We start from the raw sequence: 19,419 nt of genomic DNA, 5'->3' as shown, positions 1-19,419 counted from the left end.
AGGACTGACCAGCCATTATTTCCCCAAACAGTTTAAAATGTAGACTCATCAGACCACAGCACACGTTTCTACATTAGACCAGGTTATCTCAGAGGAGCTCAGACTCAGCACTCTTAGCTGTGGTTAATATGTGGCCCTCACTTTGCATGGTAGAGTTTTGTCTTACATTTTTAGATGTGCTGTTTTTCAAAAGTGTTCCTGAGTCCATGTTGTAATATCTGTCACAGAGTATTGCCTCTTGAAAGATCTTGAATATGTATCATGTATTATGACATGGGCTTCTAACCTATTGGCCAGGTCACCCTTGATCTCAACGGGTCTTCATTTGGTTAAAAAAGGTTGAATAAAAGTAAAAAATAAACATCGGGGCATTCAATGTTGTTTCATGGCCTTGCCTCTTATATTCAAACATTTCTGAATCTTTTGATGATATTCTTGACAGTAGTTGGTGAAAATTATATAGTCCTTGTAATTGCACGTTGAAGAACGTTGTTGCTGTGTGCAGAGCTGGAAAAAGTACACAACGACTGTAAATGTAATCAATTACGGTCCACCCTGTGTTGTTATTCTCAAATTTAGATGTTCAAATATATTTTCAAATCATGATTTGAAACATAATTTACAATGGTGCATAAGGGCCAACCTAGGAGATAAAAGAAATAGAATTTTTTTCATCTTTCATTTTTCAGCAAAAATTTAGGGGATTATAAAGTCAATATTATATAATCTATATATTCTTTTAAACACAACTTTTTACACATGAGAATTTTTTTTTCGTATAAAATGACAAATCATCTTTATTTATTCATTTATTTATTCTCTAGAGCGGCCCCAATACACTATCATAATAATGGATAGTTTATGCATAGATCTTTAGTCAAGAACATTTGTATTTAGGCCCGTTATGTTGGGATTTTGTCAATGAAAACATTTAAAATCTATTTTTACTTTTTCCAGGTGGGTCCTTGGGGGCTTAGCTTTTCTTAGGTATTAGTAAAGGGGACCCCCAAGACTAAGGGTTAGGAGTCAGTGTTCAACAGTTGCAACACTTTGAAGGATATTTTCTTGTCAAGAGGTCTTACATGAGTTGTTTTTTCTCCAGTTTAAATTCAAAGGCTCTGATTTTCTCATGAAATATATGACAGCTTATTGAGCCATTTCATTTTACATTAAAGTTGGCTATACTCAGCTAATATCCATGTTACATGTTGTATATTATGTAAAATATAAATAGTTTATGATTAATATAAAAAGTAAAAAGGATGCCTCATCATCAGTGAACCCTCCTCTAAGGTAAAGTCTAAATTAGTCTATTATGCAAACCAAAACTGTGTTAAAGTGTGTCACTTTGTATGAATGTGTTACTGTTTACTATTTTTGGTTTCACAACATGACTTTTTATTACCTCACACTCATTCCTTCCCATGATCCATGATTCATCTTACGCAAAATCCTAATCCTCTTGTCTCGGTTTCCTAAATCAGTCTCCTCTGGTTGGCCGTCACGGTTTCGACACAGGCAGGTGTGTTTGGGGGTCTGTGACACGCAGGTATGGAAATGTGGGTGGAGAAAAAAAAAAGTCTGACTCAGATGACTCAGATTTCTTTTTCCAGCACCTTTTTTTTTTTTTTTTTGGATACAACAAAATGAATCATACATCTTTATCAGTAATCACAAAAGTTGTTTGTTTTGATCCACTGAAAAACACCAAACCTGACACATGACAACTTCTCTTTTTTTGATCACTGTTCACTGAAAACCAAAACTTCTCTATTTTACCCTCAGAGTGAAGTAGGCACTCCTCTGATCTCCATGGTAGCTTTACGGCGGTAAAAAGAGAGGGAAAGATATGGAAAAGACAAGTCCAGTCTGGTCCTGAGCTCCTTCCCTACTGTGTACCTTCCTCCAGGAGTCCGGCCCCACCCTCCACCTCACATTCCTCTACAAATACCCCCATCTTCTCCTGCAGCCTCCACATTTACGCATCAGACGACAGATCTGCAGAAGAACAAGGAAGAAGCTCAAGGCTTGAACTAAAGAATTACAGGTAGGTTCATTTTTTTAACCGCTTTTCATTTAGATGGAGCAAAAGAGAGCCATTCTGCAGAACTGTGATTTTTTTTATTTATTAAAAGGAGCCTTAATGAGACTTCACATGCCTCAAAATGGAATTAACAAAAACTAAAACTAAATTTTTAAAATTTCTACAGGATAAAACAGCTACTTTTTTTTAAACAAATCTTATTGTAAATTAATTGGTCTGTTGAGCTTCTGGTGCTCCATCTACTTTGAAAAGGTTCCTCTTGAGGCGGGTCAGGAAGGCATATTTCCCTCCTGGTCTAATCTAAATCACTCTATTCAACATAGACCAGCTTCTTTGGCTCTTTTTCTGTCACATTTTAGGGTAATTTGGTTTAATAATTGTGCTTTCTTGCATGTATTGGATGTATAATGAACTGTTTGCATGGAAGAAGAACAAAGAAAATGGGTTACTTTATTTTAGAATGAGGTAGTGTACAAGCCACAACAGATGCATTATGACTTCTTCAGTGTTGATGACGCCCAAAAGGGGATCTGAGTTTTTTTGTTTTTTTTTTTGTGGTGCATGTAAAATATGTCTAGAAAGAACCATCAAATCTGTTTATGTAAAACTTTAAAATTTTGGATTTATGATATAAGTAATGGTATAAGTAAAGATCATCCTGTCTTCACTGAAAGAACTTTTTTAACTGCAACACTGTAATGGGGTGAAACATCGTCAAAGGTAAGCTACATGGTGTAGGACAATTTTCCTTCCACCTTATCGGCTTAAAACTTAAATTCTCATCCTAATGAAGTAGCATCAGACGCAGATTTTATATAATAAATCCTTAAAAGTCTGATGTTCAATGTAAAAAGTTGTGAGGGAGTGGCTGAGCCAAGGTCTGGGTGGAGATCCAAGAGTCCCAGGACCTGTCAGGACTTGATGTGGTTTTAAAATGTAGCCCTGAGCCATAAAATCTTGTGAAGGCCTGTCTGAGGGAGCGGGTGTTTAAGTGTGTTCAGCTATGCCATCACAACAAAGACACCCACAGATCAACAATAACACCACAGCAACAAGACAAAAAATGTCTCAGATCTGAGAACAGATGAAAACAAATCTGTTCCTACACAACTGAAAAAGTTTAACAGATTTTTGACTCTTAAGATTTAAAGAAAAAAAAGTCTGATTAAAAACATTTTCTCTTGTTTTCCAGAATGGGATCAATGGGAGTTCAGATTGTGTGTGTGGCCCTCGGGGTCCTCGGCCTAATCGGGGTGCTTGTGTGCTGCGCTGTCCCACGTTGGAAGGTGTCCTCTTTCACAGGAGCAAACATAGTGACTGCACAGGTAAGGAAAAACTAAATGATCATAAAGAAACTATGGAGTGTAGAAAAAAATACATACTGAAATTGCATTAAAATGTTCCTACGTCTGAAGTGTCTTGAGAAAGTTCATCACATAGAACGAAAAAAAGGATCTATAAAATGAAAGATATTTTACTTTAAAGCTCCTGTATGCAAGTTTTGGTTTATGTTGATTTGGCGCCCCCTGTGGACAAAGTTGAACCTCTTGTTATTTACTGGTTTTGTTCTGTACACGTGAAAGCAGTGTTTACTGGAATAAAAAAAAATCATCCTGCTTTCTTTTAATAGTCAAAGACATCCCTTAATGCTTTAAAAAGAAAAAAGGTTGTTTTTGCAGCAAGCAGTACTGTGTCTGACACCTACCCCACTGCAGCACCTTCAGGCATTAAAGATGACAAGATAGAACTTATCAGTGTTGTTGATTATGCTCTAGGTCTCTTTTGTAACACATACAAGCATTTGTGAGAAATTCAGTCACTTTAAATGGCAGATAAAAAACAGCAAACAGGAGCTTTAAAGCTTTTTATACTAATGTGAGTATTATTTTGCAGTTTTATCAGGTCAGTCTAACTGTTTATTCTAGTAGTTTAAAGCTGTGGTTCACAGAAACTTGTGACCAGTTTCCTAATCCACTTCTGGATCCTAATCTACCAGCTAAGAAATGTTAAAGGATCTTTAAAATAAGCATATATACTGGCATTATCTCTGCATTGCTTTATCTCTTAGCTGTGATGTTTTTGGGACTTTTTAGAGGATTAAATGATAAATATTCGAGACAAAATTAGCAGCTTCGTCTATGTTTCTCCCAAATCAATCTTTAAGAACTCAGATCAAATATCTCTTCGTCTACACCATCAACCTGTCTATTAAAGACAGTTTTCCGCTTGTTAGCTAGTCTATTCTGGACAAAATTAACATCAGTATTGACAGGATATGTGCCACAGTCCTTTAAAGCAGCTGTATTTAAACCTCTACTTAAAAGGCCACTGTTTGATCCAGGCACCCTAGCTCATTAAAGACCCATATCTAATCTTCTGTTAATTGCTTGAGGAAGTACCAGCCAATCGTCAATCGTTTATATATATATATATATATATATATATATATATATATATATAGATAGATAGATAGATAGATAGATAGATAGATAGATAGATAATACTGATGTTTAACACTGGTCTATTATAATTGGCCGCAACAGAGAGTATAGTCCAGACCTGTCCTCTTTGTTAAGTGCCTTGAGAGAACTTTGGTTTGGATTTGGTGCCATACAAATAAGAAAAAAAAGACTCTATGAAGGCGTGATGGGATCCTACATAGACAAATACAATTCTACTAATGTTTAAAAAGGCTTATGTTGTTTACCTGACAACTTCCTGTGATCTGTTTCTGTCTTTGGGTGGGATTGCTGGGATTCGTGTATAGTAGGTAGAGATTTAGCAGCCTCTAATGTAAATGTTTGAGCTGAAAAAAAATCAGTTAAATTCTCAGATTGATGTTTGATATGACAACTTTATTTGCAGAGGTGTAAAAGTTGAGTTTAAGTGGCATGCAAACGTGATAAATATGAGGTGACTGATGTTTTTCCTTGTGTTTGTCTGTGCAGAGTAACCAGGAAGGCCTGTGGATGGAGTGTGTGGTGCAGAGTACCGGCCAGCAGCAGTGCAAGAACTATGACTCCCTCCTGGTGCTGCCCTCCGACCTGCAGGCCGCCCGTGCCATGACCATCATCAGCTGCATGCTCTGCTGCCTCAGCCTCCTCATCCTCTTCTGCGGCGCCGACTTCACCACCTGCATGCAGAATGAGGACGCCAAGCCCAAGATGAGCCTGGTGTCCGGGGTGGGCCTGCTGCTGGCCGGCCTCCTGGTCATTATCCCCGTCAGCTGGTCCGCTCACATCGCAGTGCGAGACTTCAACAACCCAATGGTGGCCCAGTCTTTGAAGAGGGAGCTGGGAGCGTGCATCTTTATTGGGTGGGGGGCTGGCGTGCTGCTGCTCCTGGCTGGTGGTCTGCTCTGCTGCTTCAGCAGGCCCAAGTCCGGCGGCTCTGGAGGAACGGCCAAATACTACAGCAGCGGCGCCTCCGCTCCCAACAAAAACTACGTGTAGTGTCTTTATGAAGGGGAGGAGGGCAGGGGGGTAGCTTGGTTAAAGACTGGAGTAGATGAGCTGCAAAAACTCAAATCTTAGCAAATGTATTTGGAAAATTATTGTCAAAATATCTCACTACACTTAAAAACGCCACATTCACCAAGTCAAAAAACAAGGTCATACTGCTTGTAATAAGTAACTAGCCTTTATTTTCCTTGTATCTTAAAATATGATGTTAATCTGGGCATATCAGGTGGATGTGGCTTATAATAAGCTTCACTGTACATTTTTAGAATAAATTAGACAAATACACTGACTAAGATTTTAATTTTTGTAATGTGAAGAAAACTGTTTCTCGAAAAAAAGCATAAAGCCGCTGTAAATACTGATAATAAGTGTCTTAAATGTTTTCCTACATATTCATAGTTAAAGTGGTGATTTTTTTATTTGAAAGCTGTTTTACTACTTGGTGTAGGGTTTAAGATCTGCTTTTAAAAGGGAAAAAAATAGAGCAAGCTGTAAATTAACAGTCAAATTTAACATTTTAAAGCTCCTGTGAGGAACATCTGATTTGTGTTGTTTTTGGCGCCACCTCTGGACAAAGTGTTAAGGGCATTAAAAATAACTACATAGCAATAGCAGTATGCTGATGCCTTGTTTATAATCCTAGCTAATCAAGAGGCATCACTTCACAGGAGCTTTAAAAAGTTTTTTTTATGTACAAAAATGTTACTGTTCTTATCATCTTCCTCAATGTTGGACTTTTTAAAGAATAACTCAAGGATCCACACAAGTATAATATAAATTTCAAGTTGGTGTTAATGTTTAAAAGCATATTTGTTTGTCAGAATGATCTTATAACAGTTATATTAAATCACCGTCCAGCCTGTTTAGATGTCTTAGCGCCTTGTAATCTGGGTGGTATCATCTATCAGTATAAATATTACACGCTATTATCACTATTCTTTTCATCTGACCTCAAATTCACCTCATTCAGCCTCAGGGAGAGTCTGCATGTATGTGTTTCTCTGATGTTACATCCCCTAAACATCCACATTTCAGATTTTTTGTTTATCATTGTCAGTGTGTTTTATTTCTCTGTTTGTATGTTGATAAGTATAAATTAATAAACTTTGGCGTAACTCAACCCTGTGTTTCCAGTGTTTATTTAATGTGTAAAAAAAGAGGTTCAGAATTTTTTTTTATAAGAAACAGAAGACTTTATTTCATTCTATAAGCATATATTATTAAAAAGGTTAATTTCAAAACTGACAAGAAAACTCAAACAAATTTAAGCTTCAAGCCAAAGTCAAATGAAGTAACATGATTTTTGTGCGAAATCTCTCCCTTTGTCTCATTCAATCCGAAGTTCTTGGAGGAGAGCCGTTGATAATCGCTCCGCTGTTTTAGCTCCTGATTTATACTTCTTGTTTTAACAGCTTGTCTTGTTTAATGCTTGCTCTCTAGCTCGCGCACACGCTTGGTCAGCTCCTCGACCGCTGCTTTCAGGTCTTTGACTTCCTGTTTAAGGGACTGAACCTCCTGAAAGACACAGACAAGGAATGACTGATTACACACAAGCTTTTAGACACTGATATAAGTCAACTATTTAAAACAAATCAAAGGAGGATGGAGGATCCAGACCCTTAATTTGGGTAATATATTATGTTGTCTCTACCCATCAACTTTTGTTATTGTTTTGTCTGACGTAGAAATTTACATACTGGGCGTTTAATTTCAAGCTATATTTTCTTATTTTAAGTACTTGAATAAATGTTCTTCATCCAGCTGCCCATATAGATTTGACAGCCTGAAAATGAAACATCTTAATCACCCATTGTCTTACCTCAGTTGATCCTGACTGATTCCCAGCAGAAGTAGTTGTGGTCTTTAGCAGACTCTTGTGGACTTTGAACTCCTTGGCTTTGGTTGTTGCTACAAACCCATCCTTTAGAGAGATCAGAACAGGCTGGCCATTTTTTCCCTGGAACCACTCCTCGGCCTCTACTGAAGGCTCAGGGCCAATGGTGTCTGGGTACAGATCCTCCTGGAACAGATCCGACTAAACAGGCAGAGAAAGATACACTGAGTTAAAGACAGCTATGTCAAAAATGACATTTAATTTTGACAAAAACTATGTTTGAATTCTAACAGTGCAATATTACTGGTATGTCAACATTGATAGTGATTCACATTACATTTCTACAATGGCCTTAAATTAATAAAGCTACTATAGGTTGCTATACATATCTATTCATTTCACTACACTCTAAAGCAGCAGTTAGTAGTACTCACTTTTGAAAATGTTATATCAAAACATTCTACAGTTGTTAAAGATAGCCTAGTGGTTTAAGGCGCTTCCGATGTAGGAGGGCAGCCTGGGTTTAAGTCCAGCCTGTGGCTACTTTCCTCTCTCCCACTCTCTCATCTCTGTTTCCAACACTAGCCACTGTCCTCTATAAATAAAGGCATAAAAGCCCCCAAAATATCTTTTTAAAAGAAAAAAAAAAATTATTGGCCATCCTTTTTAAAGTCCATATAACGTGGGACTACATCCTACCTTGCGCGGAACCGTCATGGTGATAGGCTCACATTTCCTGTCATGGAGTTTGTAGAACCTGAAGAAAGAAAGATGTAAAATATTACAAGGATTATTGTCTGCCTAGCTTGAGTTAAGAGGAAGTTAACATATTTAATGGTAAAAAAAATTACAAAGTATCCAAACAAGTCAAACCATGCATTCACATTGTGTCAAAAATATTAGTACTTTACATCCCGACAGGGGAATTTTTCTTGAGAGTTCCTGGAGCCAGTAAAACAATTGAAAGTTGGTAAAAAAATGTATTTGACCTGCTGTTCTGACAAAACTGAAGCCCCTCTATGAAGAAACAGGGTGAGAAGAAAGAAATGTCTTGTTCATGGCAGATGACCTTTTAGTATTTATAGGTGCAGTGTGTAAACTGGGGAATATTGGTGACATTGAACAGTCAGATTCTAGATTGCGGGGGTGAATATGGAAATTAGTGGAATATTTTAAAAAGTGCATCTTTTATTTAGTTCCTTTTGTGGTTCTGTAGAAAAATGCAAGATACAAAAATCCAAAACAGCATCGTAGCTACACAACTAATGTAGCAAAAGCAAACGTTAGCATATGCTATGTTACGTCATATTGACCATGGCGTACAAGCCAAATTCATGTAATTGAATTTTGTGTATGCAAAAAATTCAAAGATGAATACCTGATGTACACTGATCATACTAAACTGCCCCACAATGCACTGCAGCTCTTAGACTATACAATAGCAGGGTGCAGGCCAGCTAACAAGAGGAATCAAAATAAAGTTAGCTTTAATTCAACATGTTTTATGTTGTTCAGTAACACTATAAAAACTAGTTAGCAGTATTAATGATTAGCATATATTCACTGTTGTTGAATTCTGTTGCATTAGCTTGATGCTAGCTTAGCTGGAAAAGCTCATACCAGAAATATGTCAGCAATAAAGCCATACTGCTAATCGCTAACATAATGCAGAGCTGACAGGTTTATAATTATGGTGGAAAGGTATGCTAATTCATGGCATAGTAAACAGCATATTCAAGTATGTACACTCTTAGAAGTAAAGGTGCTGAATAGAACCAAAAAGGGTTCTTCGGCCCATCCTCATAGGAGAACCCTTTTGGTGCCTGTTAGAACCCTTTATAAAGGTTTCACCTGGGAACCCCTCTGGAGGGTTATACCCGGAACCATCTGTGAAAGGTTCCACCCAGAACCCTCCATGAGAGGTTCTACAAAGAACCCTGCAAGGGTGTAGTGGTCTCACTGAAAACCCTTACTGAGGGTTCCATCCAGAACCCTTTCACCCTCTAAGGGTTTCATCTAGATCCCAAGGGAGTTCCACTGAGAACCCTTTTATATTTCAAGGGTTTCATCTAGAACCCACACAGGGACCACTTTATAAGGGTTTCACCAATAACCCTCTTGTCTTCTAATGGTTATATGAAGAACCACATTGTATTCTACAGATCAGGCAAAAACATCAACTAATAGACTAAACATGCATAATAACAACTTTGCAATGAACATGAACATAAAAATGATGCATGTTTAGTCTATTAGTTGATGTTTTTAGTGAGAAGTGTTTTTTGAAGTGTGTCACCATGAGCGAGGGGATCAGTGTTGCAGACCACCCTGTTGCAGACCACCCAAACTCCGGGTTTACAGTGTAGTCTGTACTAAACCTTGAGCACTAATAACTTCCTTACCTAAGAACACTACACAAAAGAATTTTAGTTATTTGAACTGAAGTGCGATTGTTCTTTACTTAAAAGGCTTTTTTAAGTACAACGCAAAAATCTTTATTTTACTCTACTAGGGTCATAAAGTTAAAGGTACTTGGTTTTTTCAAGGCAATCGGTTTGCATGATTTTTTTTAAGTGAGGTTAACTAATTGGATTTTACAGTGTATTAGTAGTAGACATGGGCAAGCCCAGGGGCCAACATGGAACCCACAGACAAACCAACATGGAACCCATATGGGTGCCTATATGGACATGCTGGCTGGGATTGTATGGCATAAAATGATGGAAAAGACATTTAAGACTGTGGCAGAACAAGTACAATGAATTGTTAAGGGTATTACAGATACATCTGCATTAAAAATACTATTTGAAACATGGCTAAACATTTGAATATTTGAGGGTGAGGATCTTCTAATACCCATGTTTTCAACAGCCCTCAAAAAACTCCTTCTTCCAAAAAGGGTTGTCTGTATTGAGATGGTTCTTACAGAACCCTTAGTCTTACAAAGAACCGTTGAAGAACCCTTTTTTCCAATAAAAAGGTTTTTCAGACGCAAATGGTTCTGGGTAGAACTTCTGCCCTTCAAGAAGAACCCTTTTAGAACCCTTATTTCTAAGAGTGTAGCAGTAGTTTCTGATTGATGTTTAACCATATGTTGTGCACACTAAATGTTGTTTGTAGTGTAAGTTTGTTTTTTGTTAGTTACTGTAGTCATTTGAGGTTTCAGACATAGCCTCATTTATTTCTTGTTAGCATGCTAATATTGCTAATTGAGGCTAAATACAGATGAAAGGAAGGTAGAAGTGGGGAATTTGACTGAATGTTTGCAGTAGATAAAAGTCAAAAGGATCACCAGTGTCAGTATGATTCATTGTCTGGAAGTATCTCTGTTTTCACAAAGCTTACATGTGATTAATCTAATATTTGTTGGGATATGTTAGTCTGGGCCACAGTAGTGGGTTGAATGTTTGACCTACACTCAGAGCCTTGATGTTACCTTAAAGCTCCTGGGAGGATTATTTAAGTGGTTATGAAACAGACTGGAATTAATACTGATGCCTCTTCATGGCCTACAAAAGCCAGCAAGGCTATCTGAGAAGGCACTGCCAATATCAGTATTGTCATTTCTAATGTTTATGAATTATGAATCTGTGGAGAAGGTGTTCAGCAAGATGAGTTGCAGGATGCAACATTTGACCATTATAATACATCAGGATGAGATTTTTCATCAAACACTACAAAAATGTTTACAGAAGAGATCAGGAAAGACATACGGGGTTTAGGTCTGTCCACAGTTAAGTCACTACCTGGCTATTTCACATTTGTTGACCTCCAGCCCCCTCTTGGGCATGTACCCCATCCCCTTCTGGCTCTCCTTGCTACTGTACATGGACAGGAAGTGGACGTATGGAGCCTCGTCTGTCACCTCAAAGTAACGGATGCTGCTGTCTCCCTGTAATGCAGATGTCAAAGTCAGCCACGTGCTTCCATGTGGGTGAGACTGATGCATAAAAAAGGAATTTGATGTCAACATCAGAATCTCACCTTGCCACAGAGGTAGATGATTCCGGTGTCCGGGTCAAAGAAGGGCAGGAGGACGCCGCTGCCAGTGTCCAGTTCTTGCAGGGTCAGCGGTGAGTCAAAGTTTTTCTACAGAAACACATACAAAGAGTTAGAGCTAGAATTATATATGATATAATATCTGTTAGAAAAACAGCTGTTAGAGCAGACTGCAGGTAAGCCAAGGATTCATTTAATTGATACTGAGACGAGATATTGCAGAACTACACGCCCTCAATGCTGTAAGCTAGGATTGTGAAACAGCAGTGAGGTTAATACAGTAAATAACTCTTTAGCAAGTCTAAAGTTAAGCAAAATGTCCACCTGTCAAGATCGTTACATAATATTCAAAGTTTATAGTCACCTTTCCTTGGTCCTAAACTTATTTCATATTGATGCTGACCTTGTTGACAGGTTTTTCTACAGATGGATGAAGGCCTTTCTATGCTCACTTAAGTTTAAATATTAAATCTTATGTGTATGAGCATGAGTTTAAAGTATTATCACACTCATTTCAAATAGACTTTCAGAAATGAGAAAGTCTCACTGCACACTTTGATGATGAGTAGACTGAGGCCTTTTTACAAAGGCACACTGCAAACCAAGTGTTAGGGTAAATCTCCCAGAATGCCTTGCAAATCATCAATGAGATGGCTGTTCCAGCATCAAAAGAAGTATAGAAGGAGGTAGTTTTTCCTCACATAAGATTTGAAAATTATGACAACAATCTGATAAACTGAGTGCAAAGCATTAGTTCAGGCGATGGCATTTAACTGAGGTAAGCTCATCTCAAGCCCTTTTCAGCTGACAGCCTGTTGATTTGTTTCTAAGCATGCTGTTAGCTAATCACACTCAGACTGCCCCATTTAAAACTGCCCAAGCCCAGCTTCTCTTCTCTGTAAGATGCTTTTTGCAACCCTCCTTCACCCCAGCTCCTCCTGTATTCTGCCTCTGACTTAATAAATGTCATTCTGTTGTCAATGATGCCTGCTTCCTTCAGGGTTTATTGATTCTTCTCTCTCTGCCTCACATTTTCCTTGTAAGAACAGGAAGAGCAGGCATGTGTGCTGTTCCCGCTTGATGCCAGGTAGGCCCGTGGAAGGGCAGGGCATCCCAGAACAGCCACATCGCCAAATGTAAATCGCGGCAATAAGTGCAAATCAATAAATAAAGAACAAATATGACCATAAATCATACGTGTTTCTTGACAAAGGCCATGCATACTTGCCAAATCAACCCCTAAAGGTGTGGACTTTGTTATTATTTTAACAGATTATTTTCCCATGCACCTGCTAATATGCAAGGACATCCCAGAGCACGACCGAGGTTGTGTCAATCCTCCTTCCTGCCCTCAGGTGGGCTTACTCGCCACTTCTACGCCTAACTTACAAATCATGTTGTTGGGAAGGGGACACCCTCCAGCTGACTATGAGCAGCAGTATTTGAGGAGTACTGGTGAAGTTGACATTTAATTACATTTCACTGTACAATTAAACTAATCGACTACTAAGCTTGGCTGTCTTTCACGGTCTATGATTTGAGCTGTTTCAGTTGCAGTATGAAAGCTTTTCTGTTCTGTTTTGTTGTGGGGGGGGGCCCTCTTCTATCAGGTTTGAAGTGGGCAGAAAACCTGATGACACCTCCAGGCCAAAACCAGGACAGAATCATGCTAAACTTTTATCAAACAGTGATGACAGTTGTGTGGTTGCTGCTCATGTTACACGGCTCTGTGTTGACGAGTGCATAAATTCAATGAATAAGACCTAAAAGAGTTTTTCTAAAGGCATCTTTGCCTGCAGTGAAGTGAGTAATGATTATTTAACAGAGGAGATCTGAAAATGTTTGCTCTAAGGATCAAAATGAGAAGCATGAAGGGTGGATGGATGTGATGTTGTTCTTGACATGGATGTTGTCAACACTCACCGGGTCCCACAGCGCCACCTGCCTCTCACTCATGCGACTGAAGCCAGTACTGAGGATCTTTCCATCTGACGCAAAGATGGCCCTGACTGGCCGGGAGCCCTCATGAGGCTTCTCCTTCTCCTGTGGGCAGAGCACAGATGGAGCTTTTACAGAAAGATGGCACTATTAAACTATGAAATTAAGAAATATATATGCACTATTCCTCTTCTTTTTTTCTTTTACCCAAGACCAGTACACACAACACACTGAAAATAATTTTAAAATAATGGTGTTCTACATTATTATTAAAGAGCTGTATTTTATTCTATACTTTTGACAAGGAAACACTTAGAAATTTAATACATTAGCAGATATATCTTGATTGGCTTGCAGTTTTACACAACACATTCGTGGAGTAATGGCGTATAATAATAAAATAATCCCAGGTTTGAGCCCTGCCAAGACCTGTTTCATTCAGTGTCAGCAATAATAAAAGGGTAGAATTTGCAGAGGAAACCTACAAGAAGAACGGTGCCCTTGCGGGGGTCCAGCACCCTCAAGGTCTTGTCCTTGCAGGAGGTGAGAATCTGGGATCCATCTCTATTCCAGCAGGCACTGTAGATCATGTCAGTGTGCACTGTGTCGATCCTCACCACTGCCTCCCCACAAGCCACGTTCCACAGGATCACCACGTTATCACAGCCTGTGAGGACACAACACAGCCTCCATTATAAATATAGATACATTTAATGCTCAGCAGTGGTAGTAGGGCTCAGCAGGGCTGAGGGCATCATGGTTAGATTGCACCAGATGTACAGAGTTTTCAAATCGAGCAGCCTGATTTTGAATCCTGCAGCTCTTTCCATGGCATCAATTCATGTGTGCCATTCATGTCTTTTGCGTTCAAGCCTTAGTTGTTTTGAGTTAAATAAAGAGGCCAGACACCAAGTGAATACGAACCGAGCTGTGTTTGAATGCCCTGGTCTGAGATGTATTAGTTTTCCAGCCTGGTTTCTCTTCTTTACAAATATATTTCAACACAGGGACTGTCTGTTAGCTTGCGTGAGTTCAGAATGTTATACCTGCACTCATCAGCACGTTGTGGGCGGTAGGGTGCCAGCTCAGGATGCCCACACGTTTGGAGTGTCCGTCCAGCTTAACAACTGGCTCTGTGAGGGGTGCGGTCAGCCCGCCGTCTGGGATCTCCCAAATCTATTCACCAAGGAAACATTAGCGGCACTGTTCAGATGTTCATGTATGAAATTAGAGGGAAGTGTAAAATCACAAAGATTGTCACCATGACGCTGCAGTCCTCGGAGCTGCTGGCGATGATGTTGTCATTATGAGGACAGAACTCGATGTCTAGGACTGGTCCTGTGTGGCCACACACAGTTGGGTAGGACATGTCGATACGCCCTGTCTGATGAAGAGAACATCAAGAAAGGATTAAGATCTCACTTCAAAAGTCTTTAGCGTAAAAGGAAGCCTGGCTGCTTTAAAGGTAATGAGAGCAAGTTGGGTAAACTCAATGATTTAGTTTGTATGAGAGGCAGAAGTTTAAGGTCACCTGATATTTATGCACCAGCTACATTACCTCTAGAAATAGCAGATTGAATGAGTCCCATCTGATCAGCTGATCTGTTATTACCAGTTATTGTTTTCTTAAGCAACACAACACAACCTTGACATCACCAACTTTTATTTCAAAACAGGAAGAGTCATTTCATGTCTCTGCAGTTCATTTCTGTAATTTTATGCCCACTGGTCCCTTGAATAATTTGCCTCCCCAGAGAGTTATGTAATCCATCAGAGATAAGACCATGACTAATGTGGTTACTGCAAGGTTCACTGAGTTATTCATCACCTTTAAAATCATCATATAACACTAATTCATACCTGTTCCAGAGTGGCTGTTAGTATCATGTAGGACCTATGTAACCTTAGGAGGAGTCTATGAAGTTCATTGATTTTAACATTTATGTCTCTATATGAGTGAGTAAGACCATAAGTTTATCCTTTTTAAGTAGTAATTTTTAAAGCCTTAAACTGGACTACTATGGACTAAAACCGGGGTACAAATGACTAAAATGTGACTAAAACTAAAAGCCATTTAATCTAAAGACTAAAATTAAAATTAGCTGCCAAAATTAACACTGTCTTGGACTGTTAATCTGAAACGCTGTGTCTGTCAGGTTAACAGAGTGGCTGTTATTTGCTGGCCAAACGTATTTCCAGTTCAACTTCTATCATAAACAAACTTTAGCTAAAGCTAACATAGCTATGCTAGCATAAGCAAGAGCAGCCATGTTAGCTTTAGTTACACAAGCTCTTGCAAACATAGCTACAGCTAATGTGACTTTGTAAGCTACGCAGCTAACATTAGCTTCATAGCTTTGTTAGCATAGACATCCATGAGCTTTGCGAGCTTTAACTTTTCCTGTTTGCTCCATAATCTACGTAGCTTACGCAGCTAACTGAGCTACATAAGGTATCTTAAAGTGTTTTCATAGATGACAAGCTTTGTTCCTGTAAGCAGACTGTGGGGACACATTAGCATGCTAATTAGTAGCATACAAACTGCCTATTAGTTATTATTAAAAGCTTATCTTAAATATAGAAGTTGTTTCACATTAATTATGATTTATTCAGTAATTAAGGGAGAAGAACTAATTAGTTTTGACTGCTAGTTCGTTAGTTTAGTTTAATTTATTAACTTTTTTTTTTTTTTTGCAAAAATGCTTCATTTTAGTTTAGTTTTTATTAGATTCAGTGTTAGTTTTAGGTTTTTTCAGATAGATGTGGCTGAGTGAAAATCATACATTTTAAAACATATTCAAACAGACTACTCTTCAGTTATCATTTTATTTATTTAAAGATGATGTTTGAATACAACTCCAGACATAAAACTACCACTGTGTAAAGTCTTAACCAATCAAATCGGGCTATTTTACACTCCCCAGACTTGGGTGTAAGTGCCAGTCAGTATGGTTGTGTCAAAGATTATTATGGCTCTCAAGGGCCATACTTGGCAAAGCATATTAAGGTCATAACTAATATGAAAAGCTTCCTTATTTGCTATAAATATGCAGTAAAAAGCAGGTTGTCAAGGAAAAACTCTTAGATAACAGCCTATTAGCCAAAGATCATAGTCTTGTGGAATAAGGCTCTAATAAGCTAATCATGACTAATTAGCAGTTAATATGCTACTAATTGGCATGCAAATAAGCAGCTAATTAATAGTGAGAATTGTACCCTAAGCTTAACTGTTACCCAGACTGTGTTTGCTCTGATTTATTAAGTGCAGGCATGTAAAGCATGCATGTTTGGATGAAGCCATTACTGGGTAAAAATGATCAACTACATGGTAAAAAGAAGAGGAGTAGTGTTTCAATCAATGAAGTAAAACTGGACAGATGTGGTTGATGCTTGAATGAGAAGGTCAGCAGCACACAGTGCAAGAATGACTTCATATTTTACCCACAATCTGCTCATGCTTTTCACTTTATCACAAAGGTATGTCTTCAGTCAATAACCTGGTCAGAGATCTATATTTGCTTGTTTTTTTGCAACACACGTCCCTCACTCATGGTTTTGCCTACTATGATAGCACTAAGCAGTGTCTCAGAGGTAGTGACATTAAGGGCTACTTCCTAAAGACTTTCAGGCCATCAAAGAGAAAAACTAAGTGTAAGACTTCCTCTTTATATATAAGCACTTTTGACGCTTTCATTCAGGATTTTCAGACCTGCAAATAATCTGTTTATAACATTTCTTAGACCCAGAGGAACTTGCAGTAGAAGCTTGTCAGAGTTGAAACATGTTGACAAACTCAGATGAGTATAAACAAGGCCACAAGGTTTGTAATTTCCTTCTTTTTTCTGGCACATTCGCGTAATAATGAAATTTCAAGCCACCTAATGTAGTCTGTAAGTGAGTAAAGAATAACCGTGTTGAGGCAACATCCTGCCCTCGCTAAGCAGACAACTAACTCCTAATATGGTGAAAACTTCTCAGTAGCAGAGCGAGTGACGTGTAGAACGACTCTAAGTCTGCATTAAACTTCCTTATTTAGCAGAGTGCGTGTGTTTGAGAGGCAGGATTCAAAATTTTAGATGTAAGCATGGTGTCGAAAGAGGAGCACATTGATTTGCATAAAAAGTTATCGTGATGTCCAAAAATGGTCAAATGAGAAGTTGAAGGAAAGAGAACAGATATGTTTTCTGTCTTTATGCCAACACAACCAGAGTCATAGTCAGCGTATCACCTTGTTCAGAGGCAACACAATGAAGGCTCCTCCACCGCTGGCATCAACAACCATGGCCACAAACTTGGGATTGACGGAGCAGAAGAAGCTGTCCCATGTCATCTGGGAGATTCTTATGTCATCGTAGCATTGGTCGGCTTTTGCAGCCTGGCCGAAGACGTGACGGAACTTACTGGTCCTTACAACTTTTTTGGACATGGTGAACTGGAAAAAAAGCAACAATCAATATTAATTCAAGCTCAATTAAACCTGCAATTCAAATTAAGCCAAATTAAGCCAAATATCATAAATAGCTAGTTGTAACCAACATAGATTTGATACTCCTATGTAGAAATTAAACTTGCAAAGACAGCTGACGACACAGCTTAAAGACACAACCGAGGAAAGCTGTAAAAAGAGGAAGCAAAACCTTTCACAACTGCTTCCTCCAGTCTGTCTCTGGCTGGTACTCGCACCCCCTTTTCATTTTTTTTTTTTACAACTTTTCCTTTTTATTTGCTTTCCTTTAATAACTGTGCATGCTAAAGGCAATCATGTAAGACAATGGGATGAGGATAGCATGATAAACTTTGCTATTAATAATCAGTTGTGCTTCACGTGCACCGATCTAAAAAGGAAATGAGTTACCTGAAGCAGCAGTTACACCACATCCTTCAGAGAGCAGAAACCCACCAGTCTTCTCTCCTGCTCTACTTGTCATTCACATACTCATGTTTTCATTCATTTTCCCACTATCATATCTTCTCAGATGTATCAAAATCAGGAAGTCTACATGATGCATGCAATAAATGCACTGTTTATCAGCTAATAAAATCAGAACTCTGCAAATTAGATGGTTTCAAATCACGCAGCTGTAAAACTAACAAATCTTGCACTATTTACCGATCAACCCTCCGATCAAAAACAGTGAATATGTTTTGCTTTACCTCCATTTTTTGCGAATCGACTTCCTGAAATCTGCAGCCGCGCCTCTGCTCAGACAGCTTTGCTGCATGTGCATCACAAGACCTCTCTCTGCTCTGCGTCTAATTCAATAACCCTTTACAGAGTGAGCTGTAATTTTATCAGGAGTCTAAATGCATGTCAGTAATTTGTGTCTCCCTCCCCATCGTGATGGGAAACATCAGCTCAGACAAAGTAGGAAACAATTCACTAAGTTGAAAGAGGAGGAACTTGAGCCACATGGAACTAGAAGATCAGAGATGCTAATTCAAATCAATGAGGTTCAAATGTCCTATGAATGAAAGCTACATCATACAGGTAAGTGTTAATGGTTAGAGCCACAGGCCTACCTGGGAGTCGTGTGGGGGCCTTTCAGCAGTTCAGGAGTCTCAGCAGTGCACCAAACACCCTGGCACCAGAATGATAGCTCAGAGGAGACGATAGGTTAAAGTACATCACAACACAACATTTGAGGAAGTGACAGTTTCAAATGAAGGTGGAAGTGGGAGGTGACGTATTGGGGTGAGTGAAAACTGCCACTTGAAGGGGAAGACAATGTGAGTTATTGAGATGTTTCGTAAGATAAAAATGTCAGAACAATGCTACTGTGTGGTCCAGTTTACTCCTGGATGAAGCTGGGTTAGGTGACGCCTTGAATCAGAAGCTCTACTTTTCTTAAAGTGAAAACATCTGTCAAGTTTCACAGCACTGCACATTCACCGAGATGCTCGACTGAACACTGGAGGTGTAATTAAGCCTGGAAACAGGAAACATTTGAGAGCAGCTAGATTTTTATGCAGCCTCCTCTGCAAATTTATTTTTACTTATTTCACTCATGTAGTACCCTTTCTAGGATCTTAGATCTTTTATTAAATTATTTAATTTTCTGACTATTTCATGGAATTTGAGTGAATGTATTTAGATTTTTGTTTTTAAATTTCATTAGACATTTTAGGGGAATTGCTTGAAAATT

General features: G+C 38.7%; 2 protein-coding genes across 2 annotated transcripts; one reads left to right on the top strand and one right to left on the bottom strand.

The window, feature by feature from the left end:
* The first annotated feature begins 1,830 nt into the window (after positions 1-1,830).
* Positions 1,831-6,625, top strand: cldni (claudin i). Its single transcript, XM_041777881.1, has 3 exons — positions 1,831-2,047; positions 3,237-3,369; positions 4,993-6,625. The coding sequence occupies exons 2-3, from the start codon at positions 3,238-3,240 to the stop codon at positions 5,494-5,496; spliced, it is 636 nt and encodes a 211-aa protein (XP_041633815.1). The 5' UTR covers positions 1,831-2,047; position 3,237; the 3' UTR covers positions 5,497-6,625.
* A 104-nt stretch (positions 6,626-6,729) lies between these two features.
* Positions 6,730-18,924, bottom strand: coro1a (coronin, actin binding protein, 1A). Its single transcript, XM_041777878.1, has 11 exons — positions 18,797-18,924; positions 17,505-17,708; positions 14,538-14,660; positions 14,323-14,452; positions 13,762-13,943; positions 13,262-13,381; positions 11,324-11,428; positions 11,086-11,231; positions 8,039-8,096; positions 7,325-7,540; positions 6,730-7,020 (listed from the first exon to the last, which is right to left on the bottom strand). Exons 2-11 carry the CDS (start codon positions 17,700-17,702, stop codon positions 6,928-6,930), a joined length of 1,371 nt encoding a protein of 456 aa, XP_041633812.1. The 5' UTR covers positions 17,703-17,708; positions 18,797-18,924; the 3' UTR covers positions 6,730-6,927.
* Between the last annotated feature and the right edge of the window lie 495 nt (positions 18,925-19,419).

The sequence above is a fragment of the Cheilinus undulatus genome, linkage group 21 (genome assembly GCF_018320785.1).
Source record: "Cheilinus undulatus linkage group 21, ASM1832078v1, whole genome shotgun sequence".
In the NCBI taxonomy this organism is placed as follows: domain Eukaryota; kingdom Metazoa; phylum Chordata; class Actinopteri; order Labriformes; family Labridae; genus Cheilinus; species Cheilinus undulatus.
This window is presented reverse-complemented; position numbering and strand designations above follow the sequence as displayed.

What these genes read in the sequence shown, in the direction of transcription:
- coro1a (XM_041777878.1), bottom strand. Translation starts at nt 17,702, where the DNA reads ATGTCCAAAAAAGTTGTAAGGACCAGTAAGTTCCGTCACGTCTTCGGC. An exon ending in CAACGTGCTGATGAGTGCAG is followed by an intron (nt 13,944 to 14,322) that starts GTATAACATTCT and finishes GTGTCCTCACAG; the next exon opens with GCTGTGATAACGTGGTGATC. An exon ending in TCATCTACCTCTGTGGCAAG is followed by an intron (nt 11,232 to 11,323) that starts GTGAGATTCTGA and finishes TCTGCATTACAG; the next exon opens with GGAGACAGCAGCATCCGTTA.
- cldni (XM_041777881.1), top strand. Translation starts at nt 3,238, where the DNA reads ATGGGATCAATGGGAGTTCAGATTGTGTGTGTGGCCCTCGGGGTCCTC. An exon ending in CAAACATAGTGACTGCACAG is followed by an intron (nt 3,370 to 4,992) that starts GTAAGGAAAAAC and finishes TTGTCTGTGCAG; the next exon opens with AGTAACCAGGAAGGCCTGTG.